The 16,395-nt window shown below is 45.1% G+C and overlaps 1 protein-coding gene and 1 non-coding gene across 7 annotated transcripts in view; one reads left to right on the top strand and one right to left on the bottom strand.

The window, feature by feature from the left end:
* Positions 1-1,106: 1,106 nt before the first annotated feature.
* trnaa-ugc (transfer RNA alanine (anticodon UGC)) lies at positions 1,107-1,178 on the bottom strand. Its single transcript has one exon. It is a non-coding gene; the product is annotated as a tRNA-Ala (tRNA).
* A 500-nt stretch (positions 1,179-1,678) lies between these two features.
* LOC139605533 (alpha-1,3-mannosyl-glycoprotein 4-beta-N-acetylglucosaminyltransferase B-like) overlaps positions 1,679-16,395 on the top strand; it is a 30,387-nt gene continuing 15,670 nt past the window's right edge. For 2 of the 6 annotated variants that reach the window (XM_071457077.1, XM_071457073.1), the window contains exons 1-5: positions 1,684-1,899; positions 14,609-14,821; positions 14,998-15,135; positions 15,311-15,444; positions 16,338-16,384. In XM_071457077.1, the coding sequence (XP_071313178.1) occupies positions 1,809-1,899; positions 14,609-14,821; positions 14,998-15,135; positions 15,311-15,444; positions 16,338-16,384 (623 nt within the window). In that variant the 5' untranslated portion in view covers positions 1,684-1,808. Of the gene's footprint in view, positions 1,900-10,593; positions 10,616-14,608; positions 14,822-14,997; positions 15,136-15,310; positions 15,445-16,337; positions 16,385-16,395 lie in introns of those variants that run through there. The other 4 variants (XR_011684428.1, XM_071457075.1, XM_071457074.1 and 1 more) reach the window with 4 other exon arrangements.

Here is a 16,395-nt window from a genome sequence, read left to right as displayed (position 1 = left end):
GTCTTTCTGGACCTACTGAAGTCCACAAAAACCTCCTTTGTTTTGGTGGTATTTAGGGCCAGGTTGTTGTCCAAACACCTGTCAGCCAGATGTTGGACCTCCTGCCTGTAGTAAGTTGTTGTCACTAATCAGTCCCACCATAGTGGTGTCATCGGCAAACTTTATTATGGTGTTTGAGGGGTGCATGGCTGGGTGAAGAGGTTAAAAAGGAGCAGGCTGAGCACACAGCCCTGCTCCTGTGTTCAGAATCATGGTGGATGATGTCAGGTTACCTATCCTGACATTCTGTGGTGTGTTGGTGAGGAATTCCATAATCCATGAACAGAGGGAGGTGTAAAGTCCAAGATTAATGAGATTATTTCCTGAGAAATTTATGAAATTATTCATTTTAGCTTCCTGTATGAATCCATCATAGAAGTGCAATGAGGCAATACATTTCATAATCAATACATCTAACAGTTATTGTCCTTAATAATCAACTGATTGTTCAGTCAGAAATGTCCATCATTATTTCCTGAAGCCAAGTTAACATAATCAGATGCTTGTTTTTTCTGAGCAGTTAAAAACATGAAGATGTTGAGTTTAATGTCACAGAAAACTAGGAAATATTAACATCTGAGAGGCATTTTTGCTTTTGCTTATGTCAGCTGATCAATAAGTAATTTATCATTCCAGCTGTACAGGACGGGTGTCTGGGTGCCTTAAACTGGCACAGTGGGGATTAACAGGGGCCCGTTTTTGACCTGGGCCCCCCAGATGGTTAATCCAACCATGTGGGCATGTGATTATGTCTAATGCATTCACTCCAGAAAAAAACTGTTTTTCTGAATTAACAAGATTATTATCTCACAATTCAGAGATAATAATCTCGTTAAATCTGCACACAGAAAATTTTTACGTAGTATGACGCTCAGATTAAATCGTTTTGTTGTTTCAATATGTAGAGAGAGGCGCTTTCCTCTTTCTGCCAGTTAGTTTCGTGCGGATAAAGAACAGTTAGCTAATGCAGTTAAACAAAGAGAATCAGATGTTAACAGTAACATGTGTTTGGTCGTTAAGGGATGAACGATACTGAAAAAACAAATTAACAATTAAGAGTAAAAGAGTGGAGATGCCGGGGATTGAACCCGGGGCCTCATACATGCAAAGCATGCGCTCTACCACTGAGCTACATACCCATATAGGGAAGAAATCTCTTTAACCCCAATATTAAACACTCCAGTAGGTTGATCTGTTCGTATTTTTTCCTGGATTTTTCAAGGTGTGTTGAAATACAGACCTCGTACAAAACACAACTACAAATCACCACAACAGTGTTGTGTTGTTCTTAAAGCTGACTAAAAGTGTGCAGGTTAGGGATTTCTGTCACACAAAACTGCACAGCTATGAAATATTTTCCGGTTAAATCAGTAATAAGAAATCAATCATCAGGTTGATTTTTGTTATTTTACTTGTTTGCAAAAATAAAACAGCGTGTTAATGAAATTTATTAAGCATTTGAGCAACACGTCGTGTAGACCTGGCCATGACTGTGGTTCTGTCGGTACTCCAGCAGGCGTCGCTGTTGGCCGCAGGTGAATGTTGCGGTTGGTCCTGCAGACCCTGGATCAGCAGAAATGACCTGTCGTTGAGTGACGGCGGACACCTGCGGCTCTCACAGGCGGAAAAAGGTGTTGCTTGTTCTTGACGTAAGGTGGAGTCACAACTGTGAACCTAAAGCGACCATGTTACATTACCTGCGCGTCACCTGTGCCGCTCACATCCGCTGGAAACCGGCTCCAAGTCGGTGTCTGTGAGTGGGAAATGAGATGAGGATTTACACCTTCAGATTTGGATGTCTGCTAGCCTTCCTGTGTTTTGTGTCGGTTACTTGGATTAAATCGATTCCAAGAGATGGAGGTAAGTTGTCAGTGCCCGCTCGAGGAGAATCCTGGGTTCTTAGTCTGGAACAAAACTTTACTTTAGGCTTTACTTTAAACTTTAGTCTTAACTGTGTAGAACCAGATAGAAACGCTGTAGCTGATAGGAACATTTAAACAGTGTTATTTACTGCAAAGAAACAGTCTTTAGCAAGGGAGGAGGTTTGATTTTGACATTGGTGGGGACACAAAATTGTCCTCCTGAAAGTTTATGTTTTTTTTCCATTTGCAATCATAATTTTGCATCATGTAGAGCTGATCAAACAAGCAAACAATCATAGTCACAAAATTGTCATGTTTATAAGGCATATCTGAATATCTAAAGAGAATATGAGTAAATAAGAATTTAATGCATTCCACAAGTTATAGCTTGCAGCAACTAATGAAAGAAAAGGAGGCAACTACAAAGAGTTCTCATCTTTACTCTGTAGTGTAGGGCTGTAGGGCTGTAGTGCAACTGTGCATCATACTGTCAATTAACATACTGTCCATCAATAACATTGGACATACATAAATACAATACAACATTGTAAATAAACATAAATGAAATGTACATGTGTTTTTCACTAATACTCAAATACAAGCAGGTTAGTGTCCACTGGTTGTTCCTATTTGAAAGAACCAAACACATGCCTACGCCGGTCTGTAACAGAAACTCCTGGCAGATTACTGTCAGGTCAGTGTTGTCCAGTTTTTCCTGATGACCATGGCACACAGCAAGGTTGTTCAGTCTTGCTTGTGTCATGGTGGTTCTGAGCCATGTTTTAAGTCTCCTAAGAGCACTGAAACTTCTTTCAGCCTCAGCTGATGAAACTGGGATGACTAAAAGCAGCCTGACAAGGGATTCAACTTGATCAAACAAGCCTCTCACTTCAACTGTCAAACCTCTCATTATGTCAGCCACTTCAGCACTAGATTTGAAAGTGTATTTGGACCTAAACATGGCTAGTTGGACCTTTAAACTGCCCCTGTTCAGCTCTGGGTATTGATCAACAATGTCCTTCACTTCTCCAGTCAGGAGAGTTTCTTCCAGCTTCTGCAGGACATCTAGATCTGGTTGGTTGAACCTCTCCTCAAACTGAATATGTACACTATCTAACATTTTATAGAACTGAGTTCTATAATGCTCTTCAGCTGACTTGGGAATGTGCTGGCTCACCTCACTAGTGTATCGTTTTGGTGGCTTTCTTTGGTGAGGAATCTGGATGGGTTCAATCCCAAGAGAGTCAACCATTGCCACTGCTTTCTCAAAAACCTCATGAAAGCTCTCCTCACTTCTTTTGCCATGTACCGTAGATCTGACACACTCTATGGCACTTCTCATCCCTGCAACAGTTTCAGTCCTTTTTTGCAGGGATATGCTCAGACACTCCAGCTCCTCTATCACTTCTAATGCTCGACAAAGTCCAAGTAGAGTTTTCCCTTTCTCAAACCTCTCTCGCAGACCATTTGCTCTCATGCCTGTGTTGGACCCACTTGATGCCATCTCCTCCAAGCTGGACAAAACACGTTCATACTGAGACAGCACTGCTCTGATAGCCTTTCCTCTCACTGTCCACCTGGTTGGGCAAAGTGGTCTGAGTGACTTTAATGGTCCTTCTGAACTTGCTGCTGTAGAAAATATGCTCTTGAATTTTCCAGATTGTTTGCTTAATGTCCCTAGCTCATGCACCCACTGCAAGGAATCATTTATCAAAGGACTGGCTCTGCATGCAGACTGTGTGATCAAGTTAAGACAATGCACAAACAATGCCAAGGGTTGCTGTCTCTTCAGTTCTGCTTGTGCTCCAGAATATCTGCCTGACATATTTGCAGCACCATCATATGTCTGGGCTCTTAACCCAGACATGGGAATATTGAGCCTCAAGAGGACATCCTCAGCCATTTTTGCAATCTCAACTCCAGTAGTACCAGGGACCTCATACAAACCGATAAAAACCTCCTGTGGTACCAGGTCATGGTCCACATATCTCAAACAAATAGACTCTTGCTCTGTTCCCGAGACATCTTGTGTGCCATCAATAATTAGTGAGTACTGCAAAACTGGTAGCAACTGGATGGACTGTGCAATGCTCCTGACAATACAGTTTTGTAGCATTTGCAAAATCTCATTTTGCACTTGAGGAGAGGTATAATCATGACAGCGAGCTAGCCAAGTACAGAGACGTGCATCATCCTTGGCTTTGAATTTCAAAAGCTGAAAAAGATTGCCATCTTGTGTCTCATGGCCTCTCAGTGCTATGCCCTGTCTGGCAAGGTACTGTATTGATCCCACAATACTTTTTAGGCAGTGCCTAGCATCCTCCTGTTGTTGTGCCCATGCACTTGAGATTTGCGAATCTATTGGGCTTCCCTCTTGAGCACTAACCTCCATGGCATGATGGTGGGATTTACTAGTTTGATGCCGCTGAAAACTGGCAAGTGCATTTTTCCAATTATTGAATCCCTTTGATGAAAAGGCAGGGTCTGCCTTTTTGGACAGTGTACTTTTCTTTCCAATGTATGTTTTCACACAGTGAAAACAAAGAACACCCTTGATGGAGGAGCTTTAGTGCAGACATGGATACTGCCTTTACCAACTTGCTTGAAAATTAAGGACCCTGTTTGGTAGCTGTTGAGCTGGTATGAAATTTGGGTCAGGTTGGTTGGGCTTGTCCAGGATATCCTCCTGATTACTGCCACTCTCCCTGCTGATCTCTCCTGGAGGATCAGTGTCCTTAAGAATAAACCACAATATAAATTTGACCACTATATAGCAACTAGTAATATGACGGGGCCTCTTAGAACACCAGACTTGATATGAAGCTCTGATTTTAAAGCCACATGGGTGAAGCATTGTTATTCAGATCATCATCACACTAACATTTGTCACAGTGCTGAATCTCTTGACTAACATCTCCATCATTATTTAACCTCACCTGTGTATTTCCAGCCTCTCTTTCAGCTTCTCCTCCTCTATCTCCTCCAGCCTCTCCTCCATTTCCTCCAGCTTCTTCTTCTCTTTTCTGTTGCCATGGCGCCGCGGATGGCTGCCTCGGTGTTTTGGTGCGCATTTTTTTGCCTTATTTTCTTTATAAATCCAGTTTTCTGCTTTGGTTTCCGGAGCTCTTTCACCAGAGAAGAGCTCATTAATATCAGAGAAACAACTCCAGTGGATTTTTTTCCTACTTTTCTCGACTCATCTGTGGGATTATTGGACATTTTGGTCAGAGGTGCACTGACCGTTGCTCTCGCAGTGAAACGCCGGAGGAGAGGAAAACGTGCCGGTGCGCTTGCGCGTCTCCGCCGGCGCGCACTCCGCACACCTCTCCCAGGTATCTTTCTCTCCAACGTGCGTTCACTGCCCAACAAACTGGATGAACTTCAGCTACTGGTGCAGAAGAACAGAGACTTTTCCTCATCTGCCGTCCTGTGCTTCACGGAGACGTGGCTGTGTGGATCGATTCCGAACTCTGCGCTGGAGCTGGCCGGCTTCCAACTCTTCAGAGCGGATCGCGACACAGAGCTGTCCGGCAAAACCAAAGGTGGAGGAATCTGCTTTTATGCAAACAGTGGCTGGTGCAAAGACGTGACAGTGATCCTGCAGCACTGTTCTCCTGACCTGGAGACTTTCATCATAAACTGCAGGCCCTTCTACTCCCCCCGTGAGTTCACCTCAATCATCCTGGTCGGTGTTTACATCCCACCACAGGCCAACGTGCAGGAGGCACAGCGGGCGCTCGCCGACCAGATACTGTGTGTGGAGCAGACCAACCCGGACTCCGTAGTTATTGTCCTTGGTGACTTTAACAAAGGGAACCTCAGTCATGAACTGCCCAAATACAGACAGTTTGTTAATTGCCCGACCAGAGAGGGGAACACTCTGGACCACTGTTACACCACAATCAGTGGTGCTTATCACGCCGTCCCCCGGGCTGCACTGGGCCACTCTGACCATGTCATGGTCCACCTGATTCCCACATACAGGCAGAAACTAAAACTGTGTAAACCTGTTGTGAGGACATCAAAGCAGTGGAGCAGTGAAGCCATAGAGGATCTGCGGGCATGTTTGGACTGCACTGACTGGGAGGTGTTCAGGACTGCTTCCAACAGTCTGGATGAGTTCACAGAGGCTGTGACGTCATACATCAGCTTCTGTGAGGACTGCTGTATCCCATCACGCACCAGGGTGAGTTATAACAATGACAAACCCTGGTTCACAGCTAAGCTCAGTCAGCTCAGGAGGCAAAAGGAGGAAGCTTTCAGGAGTGGGGACAGGGACAAGTTTAAAGAGTCCAAGTACAGGTTTAGCAAAGCGGTGAGAGAAGCTAAACGACTGTACTCTGAGAAACTTCAGCTCCAGTTCTCAGCCAATGACTCTGCTTCTGTCTGGAAAGGGCTCAGACAGATCACTAACTACAAACCTAAACCCCCCCACTCCATTAACGACTTCCGTCTGGCCAACGATCTGAATGAGTTCTACTGCCGCTTTGAAAGACAGTGGGACAAGCCTGACACTAACCTCCACATCAGAGCCACATCAGAACCCCCCTCCTCCTCCTCTACCAAAGGAACGTCTCTCTCTATCCTGGAGAGAGATGTCAACAGGCTTTTTAAGAAGCAGAACCCCCGCAAAGCAGCCGGTCCTGACTCTGTCTCTCCATCATCCCTGAAGCACTGTGCTGATCAGCTGTCTCCAGTGTTCACGGACATCTTCAACACCTCACTGGAGACCTGCCACGTGCCAGCCTGCTTCAAATCCTCCACCATCATCCCTGTCCCCAAAAAACCAAGGCCCACAGGACTAAATGACTATAGACCCATTGCCCTGACCTCTGTGGTCATGAAATCATTTGAGCGTCTTGTCCTGTCCCACCTCAAATCCATCACTGACCCACTCCTGGACCCCCTGCAGTTCGCCTACAGAGCCAACAGGTCTGTAGATGACGCCGTCAACATGGCTCTCCACTTCATCCTCCAGCACCTGGACTCCTCAGGGACCTATGCCAGGATCCTGTTTGTGGACTTCAGCTCTGCCTTCAACACCATCATCCCGGCTCTGCTGCAGGACAAGCTCTCCCAGCTGAGCGTGCCTGACTCCACCTGCAGGTGGATCACCGACTTCCTGTCTGACAGGAGGCAGCACGTGAAGCTAGGAAAGCACGTGTCTGACTCCCAGACCATCAGCACTGGATCCCCGCAAGGCTGCGTTCTTTCTCCTCTGCTCTTCTCCCTGTACACCAACACCTGCACCTCCAGCCATCAGTCTGTCAAGCTCCTGAAGTTTGCAGACGACACCACTCTCATTGGACTCATCTCTGATGGCGATGAGTCTGCCTACAGGTGGGAGACTGAGCGTCTGGTGACCTGGTGCAGGCAGAACAACCTAGAGCTAAACGCTCTGAAGACAGTGGAAATGATAGTGGACTTCAGGAAGAGCCCAGCCCCACCCACCCCCATCACCCTGTGTGACTCCCCCGTGGCTACCGTGGAGCATTTTCGCTTCTTGGGAACCACCATCACACAGGATCTCAAATGGGAGCTAAACATCAGCTCCCTCATCAAAAAAGCTCAGCAGAGGATGTATTTCCTGAGGCAATTGAAGAAGTTCAACCTGCCAAGGACTATGATGGTGAACTTCTACACCTCCATCATTGAGTCCATCCTCACCTCCTCCATCACCATCTGGTACGCTGCTGCCACGGAGAGGGACAATAACAGACTGCAGCGTATCATCCACTCTGCTGAGAAGGTGATTGGCTGCAATCTTCCGTCCCTCCAGGACCTGTACGCCTCAAGGACTCTGAGGCGTGCAGGGAAGATTGTAGCTGACTCCTCCCACCCTGGACACAAACTCTTTGAGACACTCCCCTCTGGCAGGAGGCTGCGGTCCTTCAGGACCAAAACCTCTCGCCACAAAAATAGCTTCTTCCCATCTGCTATTAGCCTCATCAACAAGGCTAGAGAGCCCCACTGTTGCTGATCAATTGCACCAATCACCAGAAAAAATTCCTTGTATGTGAAAACATACTTGGCAATAAAACTGATTCTGATTCTGATTCTGATTCTGATTCTACTTCCTCCAGCCTCTCCTCCTCCATTTCCTCCAGCTTCTCCTTCTCTACTTCCTCCAGCCTCTCCTCCTCCATTTCCTCCAGTTTCTCCTTCTCTACCTCCTCCAGCCTCTCCTTCATCTGCTCCAGCCTCTCCTCCTCTACCTCCTCCTGCCTCTCCTCCTCCATCTCCTCCAGCCACTCTGCTGTCTGTCACCTTACAAAAACATGTTGATGCATGACATGAACAGATAGATTAGGGATAGAATGATCATAGAGTTTGATGGTAAAGTCATTGCCTGAGGCTTTTACTTTCACACAATTATTATGTGTAATTTATTCCCCCCAAAATATGGATGTATAAAATCACATGAGCATCTTATCTAGAATCTGAGGTTTTATTGTATTTTCCCCCAAAATTTTCTTTTTTGAGTTTTTATACAGTTGCTCTCTTCCACACAAATACATGAAAATAATAATTAATTAAAAATAACTTTAAAAAGTGTATCTCTTTGGCATTAAATGTAGTCTTTTATTCAATATCTGTATTGTTGAGCCTCTACAGTAGGCTATACCCTTGAAGTTACTTACACTTTGACTCCTAAAGAAGTCTCTTATATCCCGTTTTCTTTTCTTTGACATCCTTCAAATCCTATACCACGCACGCAAACCGACACAACCACAAATGTAAATGTAAATGACACCGCTGATATTAAAATCCGTCTAAGCTGACGTGACCCAGGCACAACATGCCAAACATGTTGACAACTTCCACTTCGCGGTTGCAGGTAACACGCGCTGTCCGGCCCAACGAGCAGGTAACTTTTACAGGCAGATGTAGTGACAGCGGGGACAGCCAATCACATGTACGTAAGCGAGAAACCGGCAGCCAATCGAAGAGCGATATTTAGGTCAGAGGCGGGACTTCTAGCAGAGACCGACTGTTAACCCTTTGTGTGCCATAATCATTGATTAAACACTACGGACAGCGGTTGTATTGATAGGGACTACACTGTAGCAGCTGATTATTGGTAGGGACGTGTCCCGAGCGTCCCTATCCAATTCTACGCCCTTGTATTCATGAGTGAAGTGTGGGCAGGAATATTTGGTGTTTCAGCCACTGTCCGAGTGGAAGAGAAAGGAACTACAGTCCAAGCATCCATGTGTGTCTGTGCATTTTGTTTCTGTGGCTGCTGTTTAGAGCTTCCTTTGGTTTTGGCTCAGCTGGTTGGAGCTTTCACCTCAACTGGAATCTAGTTTAAAGGCACAGGTCAAAGTCACCAGGAGCAGCAGCAGCGCCCAAACAGCAGGTGAGGTGAGGTCTTATCTTTGTCTCTGATGCTGTGGTTACTGCTCATTGTGGATTTCTCTGCCGCAGAATGAAATCATTGGATCAGTCCAGCCACAACAGGCGATAATGAAAGAGCAGGTGTGAAGCACAGGTCAAAGAGGACGCAGTGTTTAAACCGAAGCTAATTCTGAGCAGGACATTAGATCTGTGGAGTGTTTCTTCCTTTTATTTTTAATGTGGTGAGGACCAGAGAAGGGGAGACACACAGCTGGGTCTGTCACTTTTTCTTTATATTGAAAGAGGGAAAAGGTTTGATTTGGTGGAAGCTGTCGGACACAGATTCACAAACTATCTCCCTGGTGGTCTAGTGGCTCTCACCGCCGCAGCTCGGGTTCGATTCCCGGTCAGGGAACTTGTTTGAGCCGCGGACTAAGATGGCAGCTTAGAGTGGGGTCTCCTCACAGCCTTGCTAAAAGTTTGCAAAATCCGAGTCATTAACGTCATTAACGCTTCTAACTACTTCTAAAAGATGTCTAAACAAACGACGTAAAGACTGTGAGAGCAGTCTCAGAAATCCAAAACTACTACAGAAATACTACAACTACTGTTGCTACGGAATGATTTAGTCTACAGTCACTCCGCTCTTCTGTCACCGCGATTAACACCAAGATAAGTACCTTCGATGGCCTCGGGGCAAAACTCGACAACGTGGAGAGACGCATAGCTGGGATGAATAGCTCTGTCGATGCTGTGCAAAAGAATTTGCGGACCTTCAACAACATATTATCGCTAATGCTAAACGGCTCGCGGAGGCCGAAGGGCGCATAGGAGACACCGAAGACGGCCTGCAGCGTGTGAGTGAGTGGGACTGACGCCGCTAAACGCATCGCCTATCTGGAGTCCAAGACGGAAGATCGTGCTCGGAGAAAGAACTTAAGGCAGCAGGGCCCCCTGAAAGCGCTGAAGGGACTGATTACATCCAGCGCATGTTGCCGGTCTGGTTGGGGCTCGACGGCACCAAGTCGTTCACTTTGGAAAGAGCGCACCGCACTCTGGCAAGACCAAGACCGGATCACAACAGAGCTGTAATCATTCGTTTCCTACGATTTCAAGACCGCGAGTGAGACTCGCCCACTCACGATGCTCACAAAATCTTCTTTGCTCAAGATTTATCAGCGGAAACCATGAAAGCACGGAGCCCATTCAATGCAGTGAGAAAAAAGTTCATCGAAGCTGGAAGTTTTCGGAGATTCACTCTACGCCCTTGCAAAATGAGGGCTCTACACAACGGGAAGATCATCCTTTTCTCCACACCAGAAGAAGCTGAGAACTTCCTTCCAAACTCCTAAACTTCTGAACCCTGAGGAGTATAGGTAACTACAAAAGGACTGATATGGACAATATAGGTGCACTGCAGCGTAATACAGGTTAATTTTTTATACATTTTGTACTTTTTAATTTATTTTAATTATATGCAGAGCTGCTACTACCATATTTAGTGGACACTTTATTTTATACACCTTCTATAGACCAAAACACTTTTATTTCATACAGGCTACTGAGGCAGTTAAATCAAGAAGCGTTAACAATATTATGCTTAATATCTATCATTTTAGGACAGTAGGTGTTTGAATGCTCAGGTCGGGATGTGGAGCTGTGGGGGACCATGAGGGTTGTCTGAGAGAAGTGCCTACAGTTAAACCACTCCTCATTAGTGTGTATTGGTATTTGCTCTTACACCATTTAGTTTAAGTAGGGGGGTGGGATTTCAAAGTGTTTTTATATGTGTAGTTCAGTTGTTACATACTATCATTTATTCTGTGCCTTTATTTTTTGTCACACTCAACATGGTCATGTATCTCACTGCACTTGAAGCAACATGGAAAGTCCAAAAGTGTCTGATTTAAGATTTACAAGCTGGAATGTCAGGAGACTCAATAAGTTAACTAAACTGAAACAGGTAACGAACAGACTTAAAAACCTACATTCTAAAATAATTATTCTTCAGGAAATTCATATAACAGGTACAGAAATTAAGCAAGTACAATGTAGGTGGCCTGGTCAAGTTATACATGCCACATATAACAATTACGCCAGGGGGGTACTAATTCTTATCCACAAAACAATCCCTTTTCAACTTACTAATACAATCCAGGACCCCCAAGGAAGGTTTGTAATTGCCCAGGGCAGGATCCTGTCTCTCGCATTGAATTTGGTCAGCATATATGGTCCTAATGAGGACAACCCTAAATTTTTTTGAAGACTTCTTCTTAACCTTCAATTCAATTCAATTCAATTTTATTTGTATAGCGCCAAATCATAATATACATTATCTGAAGGCACTTTACAGGGTGAGGTCAAGACCTTACTTTGTTACAGAGAAAAACCCAACAGTTCCCACAAAGAGCAAGCGCTTGGCGACAGGGGGGAGGAAAAACTCCCTTTTAACAGGAAGAAACCTCCAACAGAACCGGGCTCAGGGTGGGCGGCCGTCTGCCTCGACCGGTTGGGTTTAGGAGGAGATAGAAAGAGGGGGAGGGGGAGGAGAGGGGAGAGGAGAGAGAGAGAGAGAGAGAGACCAGGAACAGCTGTGTAGGTAATGGTGTTATCAATAATAATGACAGGTAACAGTGGTTAATAGTAATGATGAGTAGTGGTGGATCTGGGTCCTGCTGCTCCAGAGGCAGAGAGACCTGCAGAATGAGGACAGAGAGAGAGGGAGAGAGAGGAGAAGCACAAACTACAGGAGAGAAAAAATACAAAGTTAATGGCATGAAGTCATCGAGAGAGAGAGGGGGAGAGAGACAGAAATAGAGAGAGAGCGCCCAGTGAATCATGGGAATCCCCCAGCAGTCTAGCTCTATAGCAGCATAGCTAAGGGATGGGTCAGGACATACCCGAGCCAGCCCTAACTATAAGCTTTACTAAACAGGACAGTTTGAAGCCTGATCTTAAAGGTAGAGAGGGGGCCTGCCTCCCGAACCCACACTGGGAGCTGGTTCCACAGGAGAGGAGCCTGATAGCTGAAGGCTCTGCCCCCCATTCTACTCTTACAAACTCTGGGAACCACAAGTAGACCTGCATTTAGAGAGCGAAGTATCCTATTGGGAAAATAGGGAACTATAAGCTCTCCAAGGTACGATGGTGCTTGACCATTAATGGCTTTGTAGGTGAGGAGGAGGATTTTAAATTCTATCCTGGATTTTACAGGGAGCCAATGCAGAGAGGCTAACACAGGAGAGATGTGATCTCGTTTCCTAGTTCCTGTCAGTACTCGTGCTGCCGCATTCTGGATCAATTGGAGGCTTTTTACTGAATTTTTGGGACATCCTGACAATAAAGAGTTACAGTAGTCCAGTCTTGAGGTGACAAATGCATGAACTAGTTTTTCAGCATCCTTTAGACACAGAACGGGTCTGATTTTAGCAATATTGCGCAGGTGGAAGAAGGCTGTCCTAGAGACTTGCTTTATATGTGAAGTAAAGGACAAGTCCTGGTCAAAAATGACACCAAGGTTTCTGACTGTAGCACTGGAGGCCAAGGTGATGTCATCCAGAGTCAGTATATTATCACATAGTGTATCTCTGAGGTGTTTTGGGCCAATTACAATAACTTCAGTTTTGTCTGAATTTAAGAGTAAGAAATTACTGGTCATCCAGGTTTTTATGTCCTTAAGACACACCTGAAGCTTGGCTACCTGGTTAGTCTCACCTGGCTTCATGGATAAGTACAACTGGGTGTCATCTGCGTAACAATGGAAATTTATCTGGTGCCTCCTAATAATGTTTCCCAGAGGGAGCATATATAGACTGAAGAGTATTGGTCCTCGCACAGAACCTTGTGGAACTCCATGGCTGACTGTAGTGTTGATAGAAGAGTCATTATTAACATGAACAAACTGGAGTCTATGTGACAGATATGACTTAAACCAGCTTAGTGCGGTTCCTTTAGTGCTGACCATATGTTCTAGTCTCTGTAACAGGATCTTATGGTCGATGGTGTCAAATGCGGCACTAAGATCTAGCAGGACAAGTATAGAGACAAGTCCATTGTCTGAAGCTATGAGGAGATCATTGGTGACCTTAACCAGAGCTGTTTCTGTGCTATGATGGACTCTAAAACCTGACTGAAAATCTTCAAACCATTCCTGTGCAAATAATCACATAACTGGTTTGCAACAACCTTCTCAAGGATTTTAGAAATAAAGGGGAGGTTGGATATAGGTCTATAATTGGCTAAAACATCAGGATCAAGAGTAGGCTTTTTAAGTAGAAGTTTAATTACTGCAACTTTAAAAGCCTGCGGTACATAACCAGTTGATAAAGATAAGTTAATCAGACTTAATATAGAGGTGTCGATTAAAGGAAAAACTTCTTTGAACAACCTTGTTGGAACGGGGTCAAGAAGACAAGTCGATGGTTTAGATGACGAAACTGTTGAAGTGAGCTCAGGGAGATGTACAGGAGAGAAACAGTCAAAATATAAACCAGTTACAGTGGACTCTGAGGCTGCTGAACTGGACAGTACATCTGAGCCAACCTTGTCTTCATTGTATGGCTTAAACATTATTGGTGGGGATTTCAATTGCACTTTGAACCTGTCGGTAGACCACTAAAGCTAACATATGTAATCAGGGGTAAAGCACAAGAATTTGAAGAAGTGTGGGCACCCTTAATGGACTTTCTCAAGCAACAATAGACTATATCTATCTGTAGGGCTATTGTGTGTGTGTGTGACAACTTTATTTTATTTTATTTATTTATTATTGTTATTATTTTACGTGGGTATGTATGTTTGTGTGCGTGTTTATCTTTTTTGTATGTATATGTATGCAGCGAGGTTCGCCTGCATCTCATTGTACTACTTGTGTGACATGTGTCAATGTGCTTTGTATGTTCTTATTGAAAATTAATAAAAATATTGTTTAAAAAAAACTTACTGCTTTAACTTGTCTCTATTTAACATTTCCTCTCCCTCCCTCTGTCCTTACTCACATACTGTTGTACTCCTCCTTCACGGCCTCATTGTCAGCATCAGCTGCCAGGTGTAGAGGAAAAGAAGATTATGCAGGGGTTACGTATGTGGTACCAGCTATGTGATGCTAACATCAGTAGCAGGTGGATCACAGCGTGTTGGATTACATTGTTCAAATGTTTCAGATGTGCTGAACAAAGTGAGCTCTTCACATTTTGATGCAGAGAACTGAGACGTGTCTGTTAAAGAAGTGGAAAAGTAAAAATCAGTTGAAGTTTGATTGTTAGTTGGTCAAAACAACTATTTGAAGATGTCGAACGGCTGCTCACCTTCACCACCACTGTATCAGGGAGTCGTCTTTTCAGCTCTGTCTCTGTGTGTTTTCCTCTGAGTGTCTCCAGGTTCTCCGATGCTGCCGGACCTGCAGGTCCTGTACGAGCGTCTGTTGGTGGCTGAGGAGACGGGAGGGCAGGTCAGCAGGAACCTCAGCAACATCCTGGAGCAGCTGAGGAACATGTCCAGAGCGGGCAGCATCTCCCGTTCCACCAGAGACACCACCACCACCCCCACCTCCACAGGGATGGAGGACCAACCAGGAAAAGCAGGTAGTTGTCCAGACCCCAGGGCCACAGACCCCAGGGGCACAGACCCCAGGGGTTCCACAGGCCCCATATTCACTACGTCACATAAATATGATACATCGTACATTTTTCTTAAGTTTGCACCTCTGCACATCAACTCTAAATGGTCGTCCTCCTCTCCTCTTTCCTCCTCTGAACAGAAACATTCAGGCAGCTGACAGGTGATCCAGGTACACAGGTGCTCCTCCAGCCCAACATTTACCTGTACATTCCCCACCTCAGGCAGCACCCAGACAGTCTTGTACCCAACGTGGTCCTGGGACAGGGACGCCGTGGAGGTATGGAGTGCTAACACACAAACACACATGTTGACTGTTGTTTAAAATCCTTTATATTCTTTGTTTGAAGGATGAAAGAAGAGTCAACAGCAGTTTGAGATGTAGACATTCCACACACACACACAAAGTGTGAGGAGCAGTGAGCGTCAGCTGGTGTGTGTCTGTCCTCCCTCAGTGTCCGTGGTGCTTGGTATTCCCACAGTGAAGCGTGAGAAGCAGAGCTACCTGGTCAACACGCTTGGCTCTCTGCTCTACAGCCTGACGTCCTCTCAACGCCAAGACCTGCTCATCATCATCTTCGTTGCTGAGGTTACACACATGCCCCCCACCCCCGCCCCCCACCGTCTCTGGCTTCACATTTAGCTGGTTACTGGCATGAAAGTGTTGTTCCTTTAAAGAGAAACTTGAATCAGTTATGTAACCTGTGTCTTGTGACTGACCAGGTTTAATGAAACCATTAATAAAAGTCATTGAGTGACAGGCTGTACTGTTCCATGGGATCAGCTTCTGTTGTATTACAAAGGTCACGAGGTTGATGTCATAATTAAAAGACAACACCTCTGATTGCATCTCATAAATCAAAGAAAGAAGCCAGAAATAACTCGGCACCACACACACACACACACACACACACACACACACACACACACACACACACAGGGCTTACACCTCTCCTCTCAGTTGTTTGTTGGTCTAGTTCACTGAAACACCTGGAGGCACATAGTTGTATTAAGATGTAATGTAATATAGAGGAGATACTCAACTCCACCTGAGACCTGTCCAACTAGTTTTAGTGGTCACCTTGTGTGTGTGCGTGTGTGTGTGTGTTTGTGTGTGTGTACCTGTACTACATAGTAAGGACCAAAAAAAGTATTTTACTAACAGAGTGAGGACATTTTGGCCGGTCCTCACTTTTTGAGACACCTTCAAATCACATTTTGAGGGTTAAGACTTGGTTTTAGAGTTATGGTTAGAATTAGCTTTAGGTTAAGGTTAGGGTCAGGGTTAGGCACTCAGTTGTGATGGTTTAGGTTAGGGTAAGGGGCTAGGGAATGCGTTATGTCAATGAGTGTCCTCACAAAGATGGAAGTACAAGCATGTGTGTGTGTGTGTGTGTGTGTGTGTGTGTGTGTGTGTGTGTGTGTGAGAGAGAGTGAGGTCTGGTATTAACTATGTCTGTTTTTCTCTCCATGTCCTGTCAGACGGACTCGGACTACGTGAGCAGCCTGGCAGAGACCATCAGGAGGAAGTGAGTGATGT

Source organism: Trachinotus anak, unplaced genomic scaffold, assembly GCF_046630095.1.
Source record: "Trachinotus anak isolate AG129_WGS33_773 ecotype Australia unplaced genomic scaffold, CSIRO_AGI_Tana_v1 ptg000021l, whole genome shotgun sequence".
Lineage (NCBI taxonomy): Eukaryota > Metazoa > Chordata > Actinopteri > Carangiformes > Carangidae > Trachinotus > Trachinotus anak.
The sequence above is the reverse complement of the archived record's forward strand: the minus strand, read 5'-3'. Positions and strand labels throughout refer to the sequence as shown.